The sequence below is a fragment of the Bombina bombina genome, chromosome 2 (assembly GCF_027579735.1).
Source record: "Bombina bombina isolate aBomBom1 chromosome 2, aBomBom1.pri, whole genome shotgun sequence".
Classification (NCBI taxonomy): domain Eukaryota; kingdom Metazoa; phylum Chordata; class Amphibia; order Anura; family Bombinatoridae; genus Bombina; species Bombina bombina.
In genome coordinates this window covers 387,630,524-387,650,371 of record NC_069500.1, presented here as the reverse complement: position 1 = coordinate 387,650,371, position 19,848 = coordinate 387,630,524, and the positions used below count along the sequence as shown (strand labels likewise).

The following is a 19,848-nucleotide window of genomic DNA, read 5'->3' as shown; positions in this document are numbered from 1 at the left end:
GATTCTTAATTGAGACATAACGAGTGAAACAGCTGCCCTTCTTCATCTGCTTATTAAAACATTGATTGAGGCTATGCAACTGAAGGGAAATATTAATTTTAATTGGTGGAGCATTATGGAGCTAATAAATGTGAAAATCAATTTAAAAGTGAATTAAAGATTAGTCACATTCATGTGATGAATTATAAAATAACCAACTTTACATATATAAGCTGTATAAAGTGTAAGATAATACAGGGTACGCATTTGCAGTAACCTATTTTATGTTTCAGGATGTTTCATTTAATACAAACAGCAATAATGTCTCTACTTAAAATAATAGAATTATCTTTTCCTTCTTAAAATAAGGAGAGTCCAAGGCTTCCTTCCTTACTGTTGGGAAATACTGAACCTGGCCACCAGGAGGAGGCAAAGACACCCCAGCCAAAGGCTTAAATACCTTTCCCACTTCCTCCATCCCCCAGTCATTCTTTGCCTTTCATCACAGGAGGATGGCAGAGAAGTGTCAGAAGATTTTGGAGTAGTTCCTTGGGAGGGGTATCTGCCCTTCGATATGGGACTGGAGTTTTAAGTAGTCTTGTCAGCCTCTCAGTAAGAGCATTGACGAAAGTTAGAGTCTGGAGATGCAGGGAGAGTCTTTCTGCGAACCCATCCAGACTGCCTGGTAACAGCTCCTTAAAGGGACAGTCTACACCAGAATTTTTATTGTTTTAAAAGATAGATAATCCCTTTATTACCCATTCCCCAGTTTTGCATAGCCAACACAGTTATAATAATATATTTTTAACCTCTGTGATTATCTTGTATCTAAGCCTCTGCAAACTGCCCCTTTATTTCAGTTCTTTTGACAGACTTGCAGTCTTGCCAATCAGTGCCTGCTCCCAGATAACTTCACGTGCACAAGCACAGTGTTATCTATATGAAATACGTGAACTAACACCCTCAAGTGGTGAAAAACTGTTAAAATCCATTCTGAAAAGAGGTGGCCTTCAAGGTCTAAGAAATTAGCATATGAACCTCCTAGGTTAAGCTTTTAAGTAAGAATACCAAGAGAACAAAGCAAAATTGGTGATAAAAGTAAATTGGAAAATTGTTTAAAATTACATGCTCTATCTGAATCATGAAAGTTTATTTTGGCCTAGACTGTCCCTTTAAGCAATCAGTGTTGACGATTTTTACTGCCTGCTCATTTTCTACACTCAAGTCCATGTCAGGAGCGATGCTACAAGACTGTCACACTTGAGAGGCTATCCAATATCATTCATGAATACGGCACCACTAATAGTGCACGATGGTGAGGATAAACTGCAAATCCTCTATGTGATACAGAAATACATAAAGTTCACCAGCATTGTTAGGATAAAACATTCATCTTTTATTGAAGATCCTTTAAAAATAGCAACGTTTCGTGACCATGGTCACGAAACGTTGCTATTTTTAAAGGAACTTCAATAAAATATGAATGTTTTATCCTAACAGTGCTGGTGAACTTTATGTATTTCTGTAACACTTGAGAGGCTGTGTTCCTGTTCCACAGCATGGATTCTGATAAGATCATTTAAATTTTTACATTTTATCTTAATAGAATTATGGGTTAATATCTCCTGAGGGGGATTATTGAACAGTGGGGAATGATCAAATGTGTGGAGCTGCGGCCTACTGGTGCGACTCCTTATCAGAATTGATCGAGGTGGAGGGTCCCCTCAACAATATCCAGGAAAGAATTAAAGCATTGAGAATTGCTAGTTCTTTTATCTGTGATGCAAACATGCAGATTATTCACCTAAATGCTAAGGTGTCTGTTTTTTCAGTTCAGACCCGTAGGGCACTCTGGCTGAAGTCCTGGTCTGTGGGCATGACTTCCAGGCCTGGACTCCATCATCTCCACAGTTACAGGGGGTAAGGGTGCCTTCCTACTGCAGGATAAAAAGAAACAGTCTAATTTTTGTTCCTTTTTCTAAGAAATTCCAACGACAACAGTCCTCCTCTAAGTTCAAGCAGGCCATGAGTGCTTGGAAGCCGGCTCAATCCTAGAATAAATCCAAGCAGAGCAAGAAGCCTGCCGAGGCATGAAGGGGCGGCCCCCGATCCGCACTGGATAATGTAGGGGGTAGACTGTCGCTGTTTTCAGATGCTTGGTTCAGGGACGTGCAGGATCCATGGGTCCTGGAGGTCATAGCTCAGGAATATAAGATAGGTTTCAAATCTCATCCACCCAAGGGCAGATATCTCCTCTCAAGTCTGTTTTCCAAGCCAGAAAAGACAGAAGCCTTTCTGGGGTGCGTGCAGAATCTGTCCTCTTTAGGGGTCATTGTCCAGGTTCCTATAGAAGAAAGAGGTTTGGGATACTATTCAAACCTGTTCGCGGTTCCAAAGAAAGAGGGAACTTTCCGCCCGATTCTGGACCTAAAGTGTTTTAAACAAATTTCTAAATGTCTCCTCATTCAAGATGGAGACATTAAGGTCCATCCTTCCCTTAGTTCAGAAAGGACAGTTCATGACCACTATAGATCTGAAGGATGCTTACCTTCATGTTCCAATCCACAAGGATCACTTCCAGTTCCTAAGGTTTGCTTTCCTAGACCAGCACTTCCAGTTCTTTGCACTTCTGTTTGGTCTAGCTACTGCTCCAAGGATTTTTACGAAAGTTCTAGGGGCCTTTCTAGCCATTGCCAGAACCCAGGGTATAGCAGTAGCTCCCTACTTGGACGATATTCTTGTACAAGCTCCATCTTTTCGTCTGGCGGAGGACCATTCGGTATCTCTTCTCTCTCTTTTTTGATCTCATGGATGGAAGATAAATTTAGAAAAGAGTTCTCTTATTCCAAGCACCAGGGTGAATTCCTGGGTACTATAATAGACTCCATATCCATGAGGATCTTCCTAACAGACCAGAGATGTTGCAAGCTAGTTTCGGCATGTCTTGCCCTCCGGACCTCCGTAAGGCCATCTGTGGCTCAGTGTATGGAGGTAATTGGTCTCATTGTGTCCAGCATGGACATCATTCCCTTTGCCAGGTTCCGTCTCAGACCGTTAGAACTGTGCATGCTAAAGCAGTGGAACGGCAATCATTCAGATCTGTCTCAATAGATTTCTCTGGAGAATCGCTCTCTTGGTGGCTCTATCCTGATCATTTGTCCCGAGGGACATCCTTTCTAAGACCATCCTGGGAGATTGTGACTACGGACGCAAGTCTATCAGGATTGGGAGCTGTTTTGGGGTGCTAAGAAGGCACAGGGCCTGTGGGCTCAGGAGGAACGCTCCCTCCCGATCAACATTCTGGAACTTCGGGCAATGTTTAATGCTCTGAAGGCTTGGCCTCTTCTGGGTTCATCCCGGTTTATCAGATTCCAATTAGACAATATAACCTCAGTGGCTTACATCTACCATCAGGGGGGGACAAGAATCTCCCTAGCAATGAGGGAAGTATCTCAGATTCCAGAGTGTGCGGAGGCCCACAGCTGTTTGCTGTCAGCGATCCACATTCTGGCTGTGGACAACTGGGAAGCTTATTTTCTCACCAGACAATCCTTTCATCCAGGGAATAGTCTCTCCATCCCGAAGTGTTTGCGGAGATATGCTGAAGGTGGGGGACGCCGGAGATAGATCTCATGACTCCCTTCTCAATACCAAGCTACCCAGATATGGGTCGAGGTCCAGGGATCCTCAGGCAGAGCTAATAGATGCATTAGCAGTGCCTTGGAGGTTCAATATAATTTACCTTTTCCCGCTGTTACCACTCCTTCCTTGTGTAGTGGCCTATATGAAGCAGGAGCAGGCATCAGTGATACTGATTGCTCCATCATGGCGGTGAAGGACGTGGTTCGTGGATCTGGTGGGGATGTCATCTTCTCCTCCATGGAAGTTACCTTGTCGTAGGGATCTGCTGGTACAAGGTCCTTTTGTTCATCAAAATCTAGATTCTCTGAGGCTGACTGAGTGGAGATTGAATGCTTAGTCCTAGCCAAGAGAGGTTATTCTGAGAGAGTTCTTGATACTCTCATTCAAGCTCGTAAGCCGGTTACTCGTCATATCTGTCATAAGGTGTGGAGAACCTATTTATTCTGGTGTGAAGAGCATGAATTCCCCTGGCATAAAGTTAAGGTTGCCAGGATCCTATCGTTTCTCCAGGATGGACTGGAGAAGGGTCTTTCTGCCATTTCTCTGAAGGGACATATTTCGGTCCTGTCTGTTTTACTGCACAAGAGGCTCTCAGAGCTTCCAGATGTACAGTCCTTTGTTAAGGCTCTGATTAGAATCAGATCTGTGTTCAGATTTAAGACTCCTCCTTGGAGTCTGAATCTTGTTCTTAAGGTTTTGCAACGGGCTCTGTTTGAGCCTATGCATAAAATTAACATTGTTTTTGTCCTGGAAGGTTCTTTTTCTACTGGCTATTGCTCCTGCTTGCAGAGTTTCTGAGATTGACACTTTGCAATGTGAGCATCCTTATCTGGTGTTCTGTAGGCTGTCCTACGTACTAAGTTAGGGTTTCTTCCTAAGGTCGTGTCAGACCGCAACATTAATCAAGAGATTGTGGTTCCTTCCTTGTGTCCCAATCCTTCCCTTCTTCTTCGAAGGAACATTTGCTTCATAATTTGGACATGGTTCGCGCCTTGAAGTTCTATCTTCAGGCTACTAAAGATTTTAGACATACGTCTTCCTTGTTTGTTGCCTATTCTGAGAAGCGTAAGGGTCGGAAGGTCTCTTCAACTTCCTTTTCCTTTTGGTTAAGGAGTGTTATCCACTTAGCTTATGAGACAGCGGGACATAAACCTCCTCAGAGAATTACGGCTCATTCTACTAGAGCAGTGGCTTCCTCTTAGGCCTTTAAGAACGAGGCCTCTGTGGATCAGATTTGTAAGGCGGCTACCTGGTGCTCTTTACATACTTTTTCTAAATTGTACAAGTTTGATGTTTTTGCTTCAGCTGAAGCAGCCTTTGGGAGAAAGGTTTTGCAGGCTGTGGTGCCCTCAGATTAGGGTCCGCCTCTCTTTTTGTCCCTCCCATTTTCATTGTGTCATCTAGAGCTTGGGTATAAGTTTCCCAACAATAAGGAATTAAGCTGTGGACTCTCCTTATATTAAGAAGGAAAACATAAATGATGCTTACCAGATCATTTCATTTCCTTCTGTATAAGGAGAGACCATGGCCCCCGCCCATGTTCTCCGATGGGCGGCCCTCTAAATTATATTTTTCTTCTGGCACCTTTTTATACCCTGATATTTCTCCTACTGTTCCTTTAGCAGAATGACTGGGGGTGGGGGAAGTGGGAGAGGTAATTAAAGCCTTTGGCTGGGGTGTCTTTGCCTCCTCCTGGTAGCCAGGTTCAATATTTCCCAACAGTAAGGAATGAAGCTGTGAACTTTCCTTATACAGAAGGAAATTAAATTATCTGGTAAGCATAATTTATGCTTTGTCTAAAAAAAAAAATAACTATTGGAATAGAGTCAAATTATTAACTATTATTATTATTTTTACAAGAGGTGGATAATGGAATATTAAAATCCAAATCAATCCTCATTTTTTATATTCCGCAACATGCATAGTGTTACATTCCCATTCATTGCTGTACACTTAAAGGGACACGAAACACAACATTTTTCTTTTGTGATTCATATAAAACATATAATTTTAAACAACTTTCTTCTTATTGAAGAGATACCTAGATAGGTAGCGTGCACATGCATGGAGCCCTACATGACAGGAAATAGTACTGCCATCTAGTGCTCTTGCTAATGTATTACATTGTTGTAAAACTGCTGCCATATAGTGCTGCAGTCATGCACACTCCTGAACTTTACCTTCCTGCTTTTCAACAAAGAGAACAAAGAAAATTTGATAATAGAATTTAAATGGAAATTTGTTAAAATTGTATGTTCTGTCTGAATGATGAAAGAAAATGTTGGGGGTTTTATGTCCCTTTAATTATCTTCCTATCTTTTGTTGAAGGAGCAGCAATGTACTACAAGGAGCTAGCTGAACAGTGGTTCATTGCGTCTCCTGAGCCTACCTAGGTATACTTTTCACAAAAGACACTAAGAGAAGGAAACAAATTAGATAATAGAAGTTGTTTAAAGTTGCATGCTCTATCTGACTCATAAAAGAAAAATGTGGGTTTTATGTCCCTTTAAACTAATAAAAAATCATTTAAAATTCTAGTTCATTAAAGGGGCAGTAAACCTAGAAAATAATGTTATATAATTCTGCACATAGTTACACTCGATGTAGCTCGCTCCCGCTGTCCGACAAAGCAGGAGCGAGCTACAGTGAGTGTAATGGCACAATCAGATGCGCTCAGAGGAAAAACCAGACCCGCTCAGTAGAGCACAGAGGGCGGGTCTGAAAAACTATGTGCAGAATTATATAACATTATTTTCTAGGTTTATTTGCCCTTTAAATGTAAAATGTGATTTATTTATTTTTTAAATGTAAAAACCAACCACTGCCGAACTCCATAAAATAAATCGTAGAATCTGACATTCCTTGTATAAAGTGAGGCTTTTGTCAAGGACGCATAAATGTTTCATTAGTTTGTTTCCTGTTCCACCTCTCTAGCCGCACTATTGCCCTGATGATGAGTATCACACAGAGAGCAGCAGGGGCTCAGATTTGTCTGATATTTTGGAGGAAGATGAGGAAGAGTTGTACTCAGAGATGCAGCTGGAAGACGGAGGAAGAAGGCGCGTTAGTGTCACTTCTCACAACACTCTTAAGGTAAGGAGAGCTAGAGATGGTGAAAAGTCTCAGTGAGTGACTTTGTTAGAGTGCGTTTCAACAAGTGTTGGAAATAGAACAATAAAAATATACATAACAATTGTTATGTAGCAGATTTATAGGTAATGAGTAGTGACCCATACAGACTTTAAAGGGACGTTGCACTAAATTAAACTGCTAGGCAGAATGATGTGTTCAAAGCAAAGATTACCTTGAGAATAATATGCAGCACTGAATTAAAAAAAGTCAAATAAAAATAGTTTAAATATTGAAACAATAAGTGTAAAGTTTTAGTGTCCATACTGCTTAAGCCAATTAGTTTATAAATGGGTCACTACAGCATACAACCAATGACTGAAGGGAATACTTAAATCTGTTTTTTGTAACCAAACCATTCAAAAATTCTCCTGTGCAAAAAACAAACAAACATATATTTTGTAAGCAACAAACCAATGCTGGCACGTATACAAAAGGACGTAGGCTCCAAGATCATGAGTTTTGACCTTGTTTTTTTCCCTTCCTTTTTATAATTACTACAATATTAAGAGCACATTTCTTTCATATGTAATTTAAAGGGACACTGAACCCAATTTTTTTCTTTCGTGATTCAGATAGAGCATGAAATTTTAAGCAACTTTCTAATTTACTCCAATTATCAAATTTTCTTCATTCTCTTGGTATCTTTATTTGAAATGCAAGAATCTAAGTTTAGATGCCGGCCCATTTTTGGTGAACAACCTGGGTTGTTCTTGCTGATTGGTGGATAAATTCATCCACCAATAAAAAAGTGCTGTCTAGAGTTCTGAACAACAAAAAAAAGCTTAGATGCCTGATTTTTAAATGAAGATACCAAAAGAATGAAGAAACGTTGATAATAGGAGTACATTAGAAAGTTGCTGAAAATTGCATGCTCTATCTGAATCACGAAAGAAAAAAAATGGGTTCAGTGTCCCTTTAAGCTTTAGGAATAGGCAAGTCACTTTACTTTCTATGTTCATTTATTTATTCCCACAGTGTCACCCAACTTATAAAAGTATCAGTTATCTACAATTGTCAACTTCTTGTTTCCTAATAACATTGTTTAGAAAACAGTGTAGAATGTTACTAGTCTTGGTTATTAGTGGAGGTATTCCAATGTATCAAAATCAAATGCTCAGCGCATGCTTTTTTCTCATCATGTAACAACATTGAGTGATTTTGATCTATTAAAGTGACTGTCACAATGATTACTGCAGAAACAATAATACATAATAAATAGTTGATTTGTTTAGTTATCACAATCTGAGTTTAACCCCTTAATGTACCCTATATGTCACTGGTCGTTAAGGGTTTTTTCAGGACATAATAGCACAAGTCTAGCAAGAACACGCTATTAATGCCCTCCCTCCAGCAGGCTTTGTGGAATAGAGCAGTCTCAACGCTGGTGGCAAGACCGCGCTATAAAACAATCACGTCCCAAAAAAAGGCCAGCGACATACAGGGTACGTCGCTGGTCCTTAAGGGGTTAAAATAATATGTTCCGTACATTTTTAACTGATCGATAAGAAGCACAATGTCATTATCTCCCCTTTTAGCTTTGAATGAAAGCAAAATAGACCATCTTTGTGCAATATTTTTCAGGACCTTGGACAGTTTTCCTGTTAAAAAACAAACAACTATTTTCCTGTTAAAAATAATTTACCATGTTTAATATTTGGGTAGGGGAGAACACATATTATTGTGTAATAATGAAATATATCAAATAATCTCTTTATATACAAAATAAAAGAAAATAAATATTTATTGTACATTAAGTGCAATTACATCTCTGTGTCCTCTGTTAACAATATCTCAGGGCCATAGTTCATTTATAGTAAAATAAATGTAGCTGGAACACATTTATCAACTATAATGCAATGTGTGTTTATTATATAAAAAGTTACTGTGCAGTCAAAATACATCCATAGACACTGAATACATTTTAGAAGACTCCCATTGCAAAGACTGTTTTTTATAACCAACACAGAACCTAAATACCCCACTGATACTATGTATAATAGTTCATCTTTAGATAGATAGACAGGCAGGTAGATAATATTAACCCCTTAAGGACCAGCGACGTACCCTGTATGTCGCTGGCCTTTTTTTGGGACGTGATTGTTTTATAGCGCGGTCTTGCCACCAGCGTTGAGACTGCTCTATTCCACAAAGCCTGCTGGAGGGAGGGCATTAATAGCGTGTTCTTGCTAGACTTGTGCTATTATGTCCTGAAAAAACCCTTAACGACCAGTGACATATAGGGTACATTGTGGTCATTAAGGGGTTAAATTGCTGCATCCAATGACAGTGTATATACTGCACATAGATACTTCTAGATACAGATATGCATAACTAGGTGAGCACAGCAAAAAAGCACATGTATTACATTGGTCAAATACTAGCAATTAGTTTAGTTTGCCAATAATTATAATAATTATTTGCATTAATATTCTAGCAAAGTATATATGAGGAACTTATGTTTTACAGGCCTCATATCCCCACAGTTTATTAAGGGATATGTTTTGCTTTATTTTCTTTTTTTCAGTTACACATTCGAGGTATCCTTTTAAATATATATATATAAAACAAGAGTATTGCATGAATGATACTTTTTAATTAGACTAACTATATATTTACAAGTAGACGAGCTTTCAAGAGATTCCTCTCTTCCTCAAGATTACAAATGATATATTAAAACACAGGATGGTTAAAGGGATACTGTACCCAAATTTTTTCTTTTGTGATTCAGATAGAGCATGTAATTTTAAGCAACTTTCTAATTTACTTCTATTATCAATTTTTCTTCGTTCTCTTGATATCTTTATTTGAAAAAGAAGGCATCTAAGCTGAGGAGCCAGCAAATTTGTGGTTCAGAACCATGGACAGCAATTGTTTATTGGTGCTGCCCAATCAGCAAGGACAACCCAGGTTGTTCACCAAAAATAGGCCGGCATCTAAACTTAAATTCTTGCTTTTCAAATAAACATACCAAGAGAATGAAGAAAATGTGATAATAGGAGTACATTAGAAAGTTGCTTCAAATTGCATGCTCTTTCTGAATCACAAAAGAAAAAATTTGGGTACAGTGTCCCTTTAAGATGACAGAAAGTGTAACAACGCACTAACTGGACTAACACAGCTACTCTAATTAATGTATGTATGTGCATATATGTATATACACTGTATGTATATGTGTGCGTGAATATACAGCGCTGGAAAAAATTAAATTAAGAGACCACTGCAAAATTGTCAGTTTCTCTTGTTTTACTTTTTATAGGTATGTGTTTGAGTAAAATTAACATTTTTGTTTTATTCTATAAACTACTGACCATATTTCTCCCAAATTTCAATTAAAAATATTGTAATTCTCTGCAAATAAATGCTCTAAATGACAACTGGTCAAAATAATAAAAATATGCAGTGTTTTCAGAAAACAAGTTCATATTAATTTTAAAACAACACAATACTAGTTTTAAATTAGCAAGAGTTCAGAAATCAATATTTGGTGGAATAACCCTGATTTTTATTCACAACTTTCATGTCTTGCCAGTCTTTCACATTGCTATTGCGTGACTTTATGTCATTCCTGGCGTAAAAATTCAAGCAGCTGAGCGTTGTTTGATTGCTTTTGACCATCTACCTTCCTGTTGATCTACCTTGACAATGTTCCCCAACTCTGAGGGTTGATTTTTCCAGCAGGACAATGTTCAATGCTACACAGCTAGGTCAATCAATGTGTGGATGGAGGATCACCAGAGCAAGACCCTGCCATGGCCAACCCAATCTCCAGACCTGAACCCCATTAAAAACCTCTGGACTGTGATAAAGAGAAAGATGGATGATCCCAAACCATCAAACAAAGCCTAGCTACTTAAATGCCAGGAGAGGCATCAAGTCACCGAACTGCTATGTGAAAGACTGGTGGAGAGCATGCCAAGAAGCATGAAAGCTATGATTGAAAATCAAGGCTATTCCACAAATACTGATTTCTGAACTCTTGCTAAGTCAAAACATTATTACAGTATTGTGTTGTTGAGGTCATCTTTTTTTGTTATTTTGACCAGTTGTTTGCAAATAACTGCTCTAAATTATAATCTTTTTATAGAGTAAAAGAAAAATGTTAATTTTACTCAAAAACATACCTATAAATAGTAAAACCAGAGAAACTGACAATTTTGCAGGGGTCTCTTAATTTCTTTCTAGAACTGTGTAAAATAAAATAATCTGTGCTCTAATGCTTTATGCAACAAAATAACTAAATCATATCCACGTTCAAACTTCTCTCTGAGGGTGATACTTCTCATAAGATGCTGACTTCAGTGAGATACTTGCAGTAGTATAAGTTAGACAAATAAAATTATATAATACACGTCTAAAAACATTAGAGAGTGTTTATTGATATTCAGGTTAGAATTAAATTTCTGCAGAAATCATTGTGAAAGTTTTCTTATCCTGATATGTTTTGTTAAGGCTATGCAAACACCAACAAGGTCTTCAAACATAGGACTCGTTTCCATTGAGCCGTAATTCGGTTTGCATGCACTCCCAAACCGATAAATATGTTGTCGGAAGCAATACCGTTTATAGACTTCTTCCAATGGCCCGTTATAACTCAATTTCGGCAACCGGTCTCCGGCTGCCGAAAACATTATTGTGTCCCATACAAAGTATCAGAAGCCGCTAATCTTTAAATAATACCCGGTTTCCAATGCCCACGCAAACTGTTAATACACTGTTGGAGGCTGCCGATACAATAACAAAAATTACACGCAGCTCAACTAGGTGTAAAACAGGAAAAAGGTGCTCTTTGAGACCTTTTTCCCATTGAAATCTAACCCGACACGTCATAATCCCTCTATACGCCATCCCCCCACATCGCAATTTATAATAAATGTATTAACCTCTAAACCGCCATGCCCCACAACGCAAACTTGCTATTAAAACTATTAAACCCTAATTCACCATGCCCCCATATCGCAAAGTATCTATTTAAACCATTTACCCCATATCCGCCAACCCCCATATCGCAAAGTATCTATTTAAACTATTAACCCATAATCCGCCATGACCACAACACACAATCTAGGCATTTAAACTATTAACCCCTAATCTACCATGCCCCACAACGCAATCTAGCCATTTAAACTATTAACCCCTAATCCACCAACCCCCATATCGCAAAGTATCTATTTAAACTATTAACCCCCTAATCCGCCATGACCACAACACACAATCCAGGCATTTAAACTATTAACCCCTAATCCGTCATGCCCCACAACGCAATCTAGCTATTTAAACTATTAACCCCTAAACCGCCATGCCCCCATATCGCAAATAACTAATCACTAAGCCCCCTAACACCCCCTAAATTAACCCCATTACATCAATTAAAATAATCCTAAATTCCATTAAAAATAAATAAATTACAAGTAAAATAAAAAAACTTAACATTACTTTAAAAATAAAAAATAAACTAAATTTAAATTAATCTAAAATTACAAAAAATAAAAAAAGTCTAACATTACATAAAATAATAAACCAAATGATCAAAAATAAAAAAATTATACCTAATCCCTATGAAAATAAAAAAAGCAAAACAAAATAAAAACACCCCCTAATCTAATACTAAACTACCAATAGCCCCATAAAGGGCCTTTTGTAGGGCATTGTCCTAAATTAAACAGCTCTTTTACCTTTAAAAAAACTAAGTTCCCCCTTACAGTAAAACCCCCACCCACCGAACCCCCAAAATAAAATAAAATAACACTAAAAAATCCTAAGCTACCTATTGTCCCTAAAGGGGAATTTGTATTTTACTTTTACTGGTCTTAAATGGCGTTCAGCTCTTTTACAATTGCCCAAAAGCCCTAATCTAAAGAAAAAACTAAAAAAATATTTTTTAAAAAAAAAACAAAAAACCTAAGTCTAACCCCCAGATAGGTATTCACGGTTCCTAAAGTCCGGCGGTGAAATCTTCTTCCAATCAGTGACCTCTTCTATCTTCATCCAGGACCGCAGAACTGAAGACCAGTGACCAAGAAACTGAAGACCAGCGACCGCAGAGCCAAGGAGCATGGAGGATCCTCTTCGTACGATCACCGCCGCACGCTGAATATTGAATGCAAGTTACGCGTTTAAATATGGCGTCACTTGCATTCCTATTGGCTGATTTGATTCTTCAAATTCAAATCAGCCAATAGGATGAGAGCTACTGAAATCCTATTGGCTGTTTAATTCAGCCAATAGGATTTCAGTAGCTCTCATCCTGTTGGCTGATTTGAATTTGAAGAATCAAATCAGCCAATAAGAATGCAAGTGACATGTAACTTGCATTCAATATTCAGTGTAGGGCGGTGATCATACAAAGAGGATACTTCAGGCTCCTTGGCTCCGCAGTCGCCGGTCTTCAGTTCCTCGGTCGTCGGTCTTCAGTTCCATGGTCATCAGTCTTCAGTTCCGCAGTCATCTCTGCTCCTCGCCAGCTTGGTTCTGGATGAAGATGGAAGATGTTGCTGGCTCCAAGACTTCACCGCAGCCTGGAAGAGGACTTTCTTCACCGGACTTCAGGAACGGTGAGTACCTATTTGGGGGTTAGAGTTAATATTTTATTTTTTATTTTTATTTTTTAGAATAGGGATTTTGGGCAGTGTAAAAGAGCTGAATGCCCTTTTAAGGACAGTAAAGGAGCTGCATGCCCTTTTAAGGGCAATGCCCATACAAATGCTCCTTTAGGGGCAATGGGCAGTTTAGGATTTTTTTGTGTTAGTTTTTTTTATTTTGGGGGGTTTAGTGGGTGGGGGGTTTTACTGTTAGAGGGGAGACTTAGTGTTTTTAAAGGTAAAAGAGCTATTTAACTTAGGGCAATGCCCTACAAAAGACCCTTTAAAGGGCTATTGGTAGTTTAGTAATAGATTAGGTTGTTTTTTTATTTTGGGGGGCTTTTTTATTTTCATAGGGATTAGGTATAATTTTTTTATTTTTTTATCATTTGGTTTATTATTTTATGTAATATCAGACTTTTTTATTTTTGTAATTTTAGATTAATTTAAACTTATTTTTTTTTATTTTTAAAGTAATGTTAAGTTTTTTATTTTAATTGTAATTTAGGATTATTTAAATTTATGTAATGGGGTTAATTTAGGGGGTGTTGGGTTAAGGGGCTTAGTAAATAGTTATTTGCGATATGGGGGCATGGCGGTTTAGGGGTTAATAGTTTAAATGGCTAGATTGCGTTGTGGGACATGGCGGATTAGAGGTTAATAGTTTAAATGGCTAGATTGCGTTGTGGGTCATGGCGGTTTAGGGGTTAATAGCTTAATTATGTTAATTGCATTGTGGGGGGTTGGCAGTTTAGGGGTTAATAGATTTATTACGTTAATTGCAATATGGGGGCATGGCGGTTTAGGGGTTAATAGTTTAAATAGATACTTTACAATATGGAGGTTGGCGGATTAGGGGTTAATACATTCGTTATTGCGGTGGGGGTTGGGTTTGAGAGGTAGATATTGCGCATGCCTTATGTGTTTGATTTTATTTTAACAGCAAGCAACCCTGAAAATATACGCATCACACTTGCATGCGGCGCCGTATATTCAACCGAGTGTAGTGTAAAGTCGGGTTTCCATAGTAACCTATTAATATTTTAGAAATCCGGCATCAGGTGGAAGCGTTAACACAATACTAACTTACACCTACATGAAAAGAGCGACCGCACGCAAGGCGGAAACCTTTTTAATGGAAACCTGGTACTAAAATGGAGCTGTAAATTACTTTTAGCTGTCGTCCGCTTCGGTAGCTTATGGTTCCATTTTTAACGGCTCAATGGAAGCAAGCCCATAGTGCGTGTAACATAATTTTATGATAAACAATGTATTTGCACTCAAAACTAAATTTTGCATAAGAATTATGAATTGGCTGCAATGAGGCACATAGGTACTATGTTTAGGTTGCAGGCTCAGAGTAAGAGTAGGCATTCTAGTTAAGATCCATTGATTAGGCATTGCATTTAAAAAAAAAAAAAAGGTTTCTTCCATTCATACTTCTGTGGCATGAAGATAAACTGTTTTCAGGGTCTCACAAACAATGTTTACTTCATTTAGCACACTTTAAAGGGAATATTCCCATCCACCAGGCTCACTGCACATGAGTTAAAGGGATATTAATATAATCTTTTTTTTCTTTTCTTTGTTGCATAGAATAGAGCTGTATGAGTTGTCGTTATCAACTATTGAGATTCTATCCCATATACAAGTTGTGGACAACATACATTTCCTTTCACATTTCATGTATTTATTTTCCACATTTTTACATTGCACTTTTTCACTTGTATGACACATATTGTTTCATATCCCTTAAACTAACTGAGCATTAAGTAAATACAATTTCTGGGGTCATAAAATAATACAACTAATAAATAAATGGGTAGGCAGTTAATGACACAGGAAGTGACTGCATTCATCTCACATATTCTTGTTCTATAAATCATTGGAATGGACCTAGTTAAATGTGTTGTATCTACACCTAACCTTTGCATCTACAGCTATCGGTTCCATGAGAAGTGTGCTGTAACCATAAACCGAGTGTTACTATGGCTGTCTGTGTGCAGCATCTACCCCTTTATTTTAACTGCATGAACTTACTCTTAATATAGCATCAGTATACCAAGCTCTCATTGTTTGTATTGATCTTCTGTTCTCTCTGACACCAGCCAGGCTCCTAATCATGTCTTTATTTTCACAGATTTCCATTCAGAGCATGAACCTTTCCTTCACAGAGTAAACTTGCATGCTTTGTTTTCCATTGCCTTTAGAACTAACCCTATCTTTATTCTTTCTTTCTCTTCTTTCTATTCCACTTTCCATGTTTTTTTTTAATGCACAATTTTGTCCTGATTTTTTTTTTTTTTTACTTTATGGACTATTGTTTTATTTTGTATTTTCTGTGCTCTTGTGGAGTGTGCTAAGGCTAACACCGCTAATTCTGCTGTAAAGGAACAGCTGGATTATTCTCCTCAGCATCATCACAGTAAGAAACTGTTCAGTATTCCAGAGGTTTCTGAAGATGAAGGAGGAGACCATTCTGATCATTTGCACAGGGGAGGCCATTTAAATGTGACATGTAAAACAAGAGGAGCCCTAGTTAGGGATAATAAAAAAACAAGATCTAATTGCCAAGACTGTAACCATCAGAGCCCATGGCATTTGTCAAAGTCCAGGTATAATGGAGCCCCTGCATACTCAGAGGATTTTAGCTCTGAAGATAAATTGAACAAGTTTGGATCTCTCTCAAGGAGCCCAGATAGTGGTTTGGACTGTGGAAGTGAAGAAGAGGAGGCGCGTTTTCATTATAGGAAAACATACAAAATGAAAGTAGCTCAGGGAACTTCTGAACAGCATGAAACCCCGGTGTGTCCTAAAGACCATAAGCAAATGCTAACACGCAGAAAGACACTAACAAGACAAAGCAGTGTGGAAGAGGATTTTGGGGATATAAGCACTGGCGTTGTAGCTAATGTAAACCAAAGCCACCACATAAGTGAAAACCACGAACTACAATCACATATGACTCATTTAAGTAGCAGAGAAAGAAATGGCTGGGAAAAAAACTTTGATCAGACAAACTGTAGGGACGCTGTTCAGAAGCTAACCCACAGAGACACAGAAAACTCTCTGGTGTGTTAAATGCAAATTATTATTTTTTTTCCGCTTGCCAAATCAATTGATTTGATTCTCTTTTTCACTTTCATTTCTTGGCTTGTCTGTGGAATCTTTGTTTTATGCTAATTACCTCAAATGTGTCATGCTTTTAGTTTATTAATACTCATTGCTTCACAGGCTTCGTACCATGCAACAATCTATTTCATTTGCTTGTAGTTGCAACAGTTAGTTGTCATGTTGTTTGTTTATGCTTAAACAAAACCCTTTTTCATTAAAAGGACAACTGAAACTACATTTTAATTAAGGGTTAGCTGAACGATGTATAAAGAATATTCATTTGTTTCATAGCTCAAATTATGTTCATAACATTCATCTCTCCAATAGTTTATGTCTGTCTACAGGTAGTAGCCAATAACTTTTATACAAAAGTAGATTATTCATTTTCCAAACCCATATTAGTGCACTTTTACATATAGGAGAATTTCGTGATGTCAGGTGTCAACAAAAATGTCTATCATTTCATAGTCTCCATAGATAATTTTTAGCTCAAGATGCATTTGCAATTAATTGAACAAAAGAAGCATCCACATTTTTTATTTAAAAACATAATTGCTATAATGACTAGACTAGTCTTCAGTAGCAATATTTAGTGTTCCAGCCTAACCCATATTAATGCATGAACAAGGGCAAGGTTGTTGCCTGACATGCTGCTACCTCAGAGACCCCAAAATCAAAAATGCTGTTGTATCTGTTTAGTAGACTACCTTGCTAATCCTGTTGTGTGTGAGTGTGAGTGAAAGAGAGAGAGAGTGTGTGTGAGAAAGTTAGACAGTGTATAAGCGTGTGTGAGAGAGAGAGAGACAGTGTCGGTGTATGTGTGAGAGAGAGAGTGTCAGTGCGTGTGCGTGTGTGTGTGTGAGAGAAAGAGTCAGACAGTGTCAGTGTGTGTTTGTGAAGGAGAGACAGTGCCAGTGTATGTGTGAGAGAGAGATGTTGTCAGTGCGTGTGTGGGTGAGAGAGACCATGTCAGTGTGTGTGTGAGAGACAGTGCCAGTGTATGTGTGTGTGTGTGAAAGAGAGACTGTGTCAGTGCATGTGTGTGTGAGACAGTGCCAGGGTATGTGTGTGTGAGAAAGAGAAAGTGTCAGTGCACGTGTCTGTCTCTCTCACACACACACAGTGGCACTCAATGTGTGTGAGAAAGACAGAGTGTCAGTGTGTGTGAGAGAGAGTCAGTGTGTGTGTAATTGTATGAGAGAGAGTGTCAGTGTGTGGGTGGGAGAGACAGAATTTCAGTCTGTGTGTGAGAGAGAGTGTCAGTGTGTTTGTGTGAGAGAGAGTGTGAGAGAGCGAGAGAGAGGGTGTCAGTGTGTGTGACAGAGACAGTGTGTCAGTGTGTGTGTGTGCATCAGAGAGACAGTGTCAGTGTGTGAGAGAGACGGTGTCAATGTGCGTGTGTGTGTTTGCGAGAGAGAGAGAGACAGTGGCTGTGTGTGAGAGACAGTGTCAGTGTGTGTTTGTGTGAGAGAGACATTGTCAGTGTGTGTGTGAGAGAGAATTTCAGTTTGTGTGAGAGAGAGACAGTGGGGCCTATCTATCAAGCTCCGAAGGGAGCTTGATGCCCCGTGTTTCTGGCGAGCCTGCAGGCTCGCCAGAAACAGCAGTTATGAAGCAGCGGTCACAAAGACCGCTGCTCCATAACCTGTCCGCCTGCTCTGAGCAGGTGGACAGACATCGCCGGAATTCAACCCGATCGAGTACAATCGGGTTGATTGACACCTCTCTGCTGGCGACCCATTGGCCGCCAGCAGCTGCTGCTGCAATGCTGAATACGGAGAACGTATTGCTCTCCGTATTCAGCACTTTATTAAATAGGGTCTAGTACATTTAATGACTACACCTGCTGTGGAGGCAGGTTAGTCATTGGAAAAAAGAATGCTTATGTGCACTGTTATAGCATCTATATTGGTAATTTAATTAGATTACTGTGCCTTGAACTACTAAAGAGATATTGTATGTTAAAAATTAACTTTTATTAATATCGTTTTAAAAAAGACAGCTTTTGTGGATGATAATACTGCCCTGAAGAGTTAAAAACACTCTCACTGTGCTTTGTGAAAAAACAGCATGTTTTGATTATGCTACAAAAGTTGAACTGGTAGTACTTGGAGCAGTAGATTGTAACTGAGAAATTTACTCAAGAGCTGATATAGAGAACTGTAGCCTCTTGGGCCTATGTTGCTCACAATAGTTTCTAAGTTATTATACTCATATATGTTATTTGTGATCTATATATGGTGAATAATATATATTGGAGCTATAAAATTTCCCTTGGACTTTACAATCTAAGACTGCTAATATATATTGGTACTAACTATGGTGGCAGCTTACAAATGGTGGATACAACTATCCTACTGTTTATGGTTATTAATTTGCACCTCCAAACAGTGGGAAATAAGTCCTAAAACAGTATTATATAAAGATGTGATGTATTGTTTTGAGGCTATCCACTCTGTACAATATCACTGGTTATGATATTGCATACCTCAGTCTTGTACCATAATGCTAGTGGAGTACTACCATAGGTAATGATCTAAACACTGCAGGATGTGCAATAAATTTACTACAAGGACCAATATTAAATGATCACCTCTTGCTACACACTGTAATTTGTTATATTGCATCTGTATGATATAAATGCAAGTTACTGAATTGTGTATTACCCACAAATAAAGAGTTGGTACTTTTATTTAGGTAATATATAGATTATATTAATATATATATAAAGCACTGTGTAGCCAAATATATTCAAAGTCTTAAATAAAAGGCTGGTTCTTTGAAGCGTTTTGATTAACTATTCAATCCTGTCAGTAAAGAACTAGCACCTAAGGCTGTGAACAGTGTCCACTAAATAAAACCTTTTATCAAACTGATTGCTGAGTATCAATTACCTTATCAAAGTTAAATTGTAATAGATATCATATATATCGTAATGAAATTCAAACACTGAGCGTGCCTGCTTTGTAATAAGACCACCATGTAATTCAAATAACTATGGTTAGCGTTAGCACCAAGCTGAAACAACTACTACTTTGTATACTACTTTAAAGTATTTAGCATGCTAGTATTGTAATTAATAACAACTAGTGAGGCAAGTTAAAAAATGAGGAGACCCCTGACGCGGCGTTTCACTAACGCTTCCTCACAAATAACATATATGAGTATAATAACTTAGAAACTATTGTGAGCAACATAGGCCCAAGAGGCTACAGTTCTCTATATCAGCTCTTGAGTAAATTTCTCAGTTACAATCTACTGCTCCAAGTACTACCAGTTCAACTTTTGTAGCATAATCAAAACATGCTGTTTTTTTCACAAAGCACAGTGAGAGTGTTTTTAACTCTTCAGGGCAGTATTATCATCCACAAAAGCTGTCTTTTTTAAAACGATATTAATAAAA

At 38.3% G+C, this 19,848-nt stretch overlaps 1 protein-coding gene across 2 annotated transcripts in view; it reads left to right on the top strand.

Annotated features, from left to right (window-relative positions):
- Window positions 1-19,848, top strand: part of RIMBP2 (RIMS binding protein 2) — a 1,089,352-nt gene that overhangs the window by 950,964 nt on the left and 118,540 nt on the right. For both annotated transcript variants that reach the window (XM_053701856.1, XM_053701857.1), the window contains exons 20-21: window positions 6,556-6,714; window positions 15,687-16,403. In XM_053701856.1, coding sequence (XP_053557831.1) covers window positions 6,556-6,714; window positions 15,687-16,403 — 876 coding nt within the window. The remainder of the gene's footprint in view (window positions 1-6,555; window positions 6,715-15,686; window positions 16,404-19,848) is intronic.